The following is a 3592-nucleotide window of genomic DNA, read 5'->3' as shown; positions in this document are numbered from 1 at the left end:
TGAAGAGCTGAGGGACAGCGCCCAGGCCCAGAGTTCAAGCCCCACAACCGACAAAAAAAAAAAAAAAAAGGGTCACACCTCCCTAGCATTGTCCCCTGTAGCGCCCGACTACTGCGGGCAGACGTGAGCTACAAAACCTTTGCAGAGGCCCAATGAGTGTAGCAGGGCTGTCCACAGCCTGTACACAGGGTGTACAGACACTGAGCGGCCCCGTTACACTGACCACAGAGCCCCTTCTTAAGCTGGTTCCTGACCATCCAGCTGCTGGTCTCCTTACCCTAGGTTCAACTTGGCCCCTTACCAGACAGCGCCCAGGGGAGGAAGGGCTGACTCCCCAGGTACAGCTCTACCCAACTCTCCCCTGCCAAACAGGTCTCACACCTTCTCCCTCCGTCAGGAAGAGCACACGGCCTCTGGCCATGGGCAAGGAGCAGCCCACACGGAGACCAGGATGGTCATTCAAGTGGCTGTGTCTCGAGTCAGGGGCGGGTACCAGCCTGGGCGTGGAAGGTCGAGAGAATGGCACCTCCTGGGCATGGAAGGCTGAGGGGACAGTTGTGAGCCAAGCAGCAGCTAGGTCATTCAGGCCAACCTCTGTTCCCAAGGACAACGTCCTGGTTTTGTCCCTAATCCTCTCTTACTCTGGGGATGGAGCCTAGTCACCTGTCACCAAGCACTCTGGGGACTCGTGAGGGGCATGGATCTGCAGGGCCAGATCCAGGTGCCACCACCGAGTCTGCCGACCCCCCTCCCCCACGTCAAGATCGCACCAGGGCCAGAACAAGCCCCTCCCCCACGTGCCCACGTTTTCAGGTGACCCTGGGGAGGAGGGCGCTGGACCATAGCGAGGGCTGCAGGAGCACAGACCCTTCTGTGGAAGGGTGGGCAGAGCGCCTAGCCCACCACGGGAGGACCCTGGGGCTCACCAGTGTGGAAGAAGCCGGCGGCAGCCAGCAGCTCAGGCTGAACGCTGGTAGTTGATGGCCAGTCATAGAAGGAGGCCAGCCGCAGCTCCTCTGAGCTCATCTCCGGAAAGGCAGGCCCCTGGGGCGAGGTAGCCCCGGCCCCCTCCTCCTCTTCGTCTGTCAGGGGGCGCAGCTGGCCCAGAATCTGCCCATCCACACGGTCCTGGCTCAGGTCACCACGGCACAGACGGTGGGGTCCCTGGCTCTCCTGCCTGGTGCTGGGACAGGCTGCCCGAGGGCTCAGCTCCTGCCCACAGCGCTGGCACTTTGCCCTGCCCTTGGGCCCCATGGGGAGAATGTGAGCTCTGACCAGGTCTGCAGCAGAGAATGAGACCCGTCACGTCCAGGACTCTGCTCCTAACTGCCAGCAAGTGGAGCCGGCGGTGCCTGGGTGCGGGAGTGCCACGGGGCCCACCACTTTCTGGAAGGGGTCAGGGTGGCTGCCAGGTCATGTGGTCTGTAGTGGGGTGTGTCATGGGGCCCTGGCAGGGGGCACAGCAAGGGCAGCGGTGGGGAACACAGGCCCCACTCCGTACAGGAGCCTAGCGCCTCTCAGAACAAGAGGAGGAATGGACCACGGTACCCTTCCCAGAGCATCTCCTGAGGCTGGCGCTTGTCCTGACACGGGGCAGGAAGCAGCGGCCAGTCATGCCGCTCAGGTGCCAAGTACAGCTTCTAGAAGTAGGTCGTGGACCACAGAGCTTTGTGGTCAGCCTGCGGGAGACCGGGGCTGCCCCCATGCACAGGCAGAGCCTGGTACCGAGCAGGGGTCACTGCTTCAACTTGGGGAGACCCATCAGTGGGAACAGTCTGCGGTTCCAACCACAATTCCAACCAGGTCTGTCCTGCATGTGTCCAGGTGATGTCCTCTGTGGGGGCGCTGTGGAGTCTCCTAGTGGGTGCAGCTCTCCTCAGCCTCAGCACTGGCCACCTCCTCCAGGCCCAGCCTTGGGCGCTGCTGCCTGAGGGATGGTCTTGGGGCAGTTAGGAGCCTTGCGTGTGGGCAACCTCCCTAGGGCTGCGAGGAGCCTGAGGTACCTGTCCGGTTGGTTCCAAGTCTGTGTCGAGGCTGCTCTCTGGTGTGCCCTGTCAGATGGGCTTTGCTCAGGCCTGGTCCTGGGACCCACCCTCTGGACAGGGCCTCCCATGCTCCTCCAGCTCCTCCCTGTAGCTAGGGAATGGGGAGGAGAGACAGGGGCTCCTGGCTTTGGATGTCTCCTAGGGACTTGCATTCCCATACCCAGTGGAGCCCAGATGGCCCTGGGGCCAGCTCTGTGGGCTGCAGCCTTCTGTTGAGGAATCCAGGTGACTATCGGCTCTGTTTCCAGCCGGGCTACCGGGGAGTTCTGGAGAAGACAGCAGGAGTTCACCCCAACTCCACAAGAGCAGAGTTCAAGGGATGAGTGCGTGGTTAAAGCAGCTCTGAAACTCACCTAGACAGGGCTGGCTCAGCAGGCAGCATCAGGCTTACCTAGAGGCCTGCCCAGCTTGCAGAACCTCCTGAACTTCAGGTCCTCTGGCCTGGGGGTCGGACTGGCCCGCATGCCTCCGTTTATGGAGGACCAACCTTGAGCAACACGGTCTGGGGGATGGGGGATCAGCCCCGTAGCCACGTATGACTATTTGAATTTCACTGCACAGAAAATTGAGTCCGCCAGTTTCAACTACTGCGTAGCTGCACGTGGCTGCTGACTATGGTGTCAGACATTATGAAACACGAGTGTCTACCATCCACACTGCTGCAGCTCTCCCTTCTGAACACTGCCCCCCAGCAAGGGAAACTGAGGCAGGTCAGCGGGGAGCTAGAGCTCCCAGTTCCCTCCGTCCGCCCCCTACTGGACACAGAGGAGATGGCAGCCCAGGGACAGACAGGGGACCTTGGGGATGAAGGCCTTAAAGAGAACCCAGCCAGGAGCTGGTGGGTCCCAAGTGTTCTCCGTCACAGGCCGCTCTGGAGATGAGAGGATGGAGGAGCTGTCTGGCAGAGAGAATAGCAGACCTGGGAGCCGAGGATGGGCCGAGAGGTACTAACCGGACGGCAGGGTCCGGGGGCAATGTGGAGGGCCACCCCTGCAAGGAGGAGCTCTCTCCCTCCGTTTGGGTGGGCAGGACCGCTCCTGGAGCCCGGCGTAGGGAAGGTGGTGTGCTGGCGCCGCCTCAGCCCACCCGGGGCTGAGTCTGGATCGCCCAGCCGGCCGACCGTGCCCGGCCCGCGGTCGTATCCACCTGGTACCCAAGTGTGGCCTTATTCAGGAACAAGGCCTCTGCAGATTTAATTACCTTGGGATGGGGCTGCACAGGACTGACTGGGGGGGGGGCCAAGCCCAACAGCCGAAAAGGCCAACGGAGCGGAGCGGCAGGAAGGGCCTCCCCGGAGAAGCGCGTGCCAGCAGAGGGAGCGCAGCCTGTCCGCCGGGTTCCGGCCAGGGACACGGTGGTGGGTAGACGGCCTCCGCCGCCACGTGGGCGCCCGCAGCCCACTCTGATTCTAGCCAACCCGTCCTGACCGGAGCTGGGCTCAGCCGTGCCCTCCTGCGGTCCTAAGCTGGGGGGACACTGACCATGGAGGGCCGTGGGTGGAGGCGGGGCCGTGGGTGGAGGCGGGGCCGTGGGTGGAGGCGGGGCCG

The 3592-nt window shown here is 62.9% G+C and overlaps 1 protein-coding gene across 1 annotated transcript in view; it reads right to left on the bottom strand.

Annotated features, from left to right (window-relative positions):
• The window catches only part of Birc7 (baculoviral IAP repeat containing 7), an 8136-nt gene extending 5627 nt beyond the window's left edge, over positions 1 to 2509 (bottom strand). The window contains exons 1-5 of the mRNA XM_013030353.1: positions 2437 to 2509; positions 927 to 1280; positions 664 to 819; positions 380 to 543; positions 138 to 178 (exon numbers count right to left, since the gene is read on the bottom strand). Of these exons, the coding sequence (XP_012885807.1) occupies positions 138 to 178; positions 380 to 543; positions 664 to 819; positions 927 to 1280; positions 2437 to 2509 (788 nt within the window). The remainder of the gene's footprint in view (positions 1 to 137; positions 179 to 379; positions 544 to 663; positions 820 to 926; positions 1281 to 2436) is intronic.
• Positions 2510 to 3592: the final 1083 nt, after the last annotated feature.

This window comes from Dipodomys ordii, unplaced genomic scaffold (genome assembly GCF_000151885.1).
Source record: "Dipodomys ordii isolate 6190 unplaced genomic scaffold, Dord_2.0 Scaffold129, whole genome shotgun sequence".
In the NCBI taxonomy this organism is placed as follows: domain Eukaryota; kingdom Metazoa; phylum Chordata; class Mammalia; order Rodentia; family Heteromyidae; genus Dipodomys; species Dipodomys ordii.
Note: the sequence above shows the minus strand (reverse complement) of the source record. Positions and strands in the feature narration are given on the sequence as shown.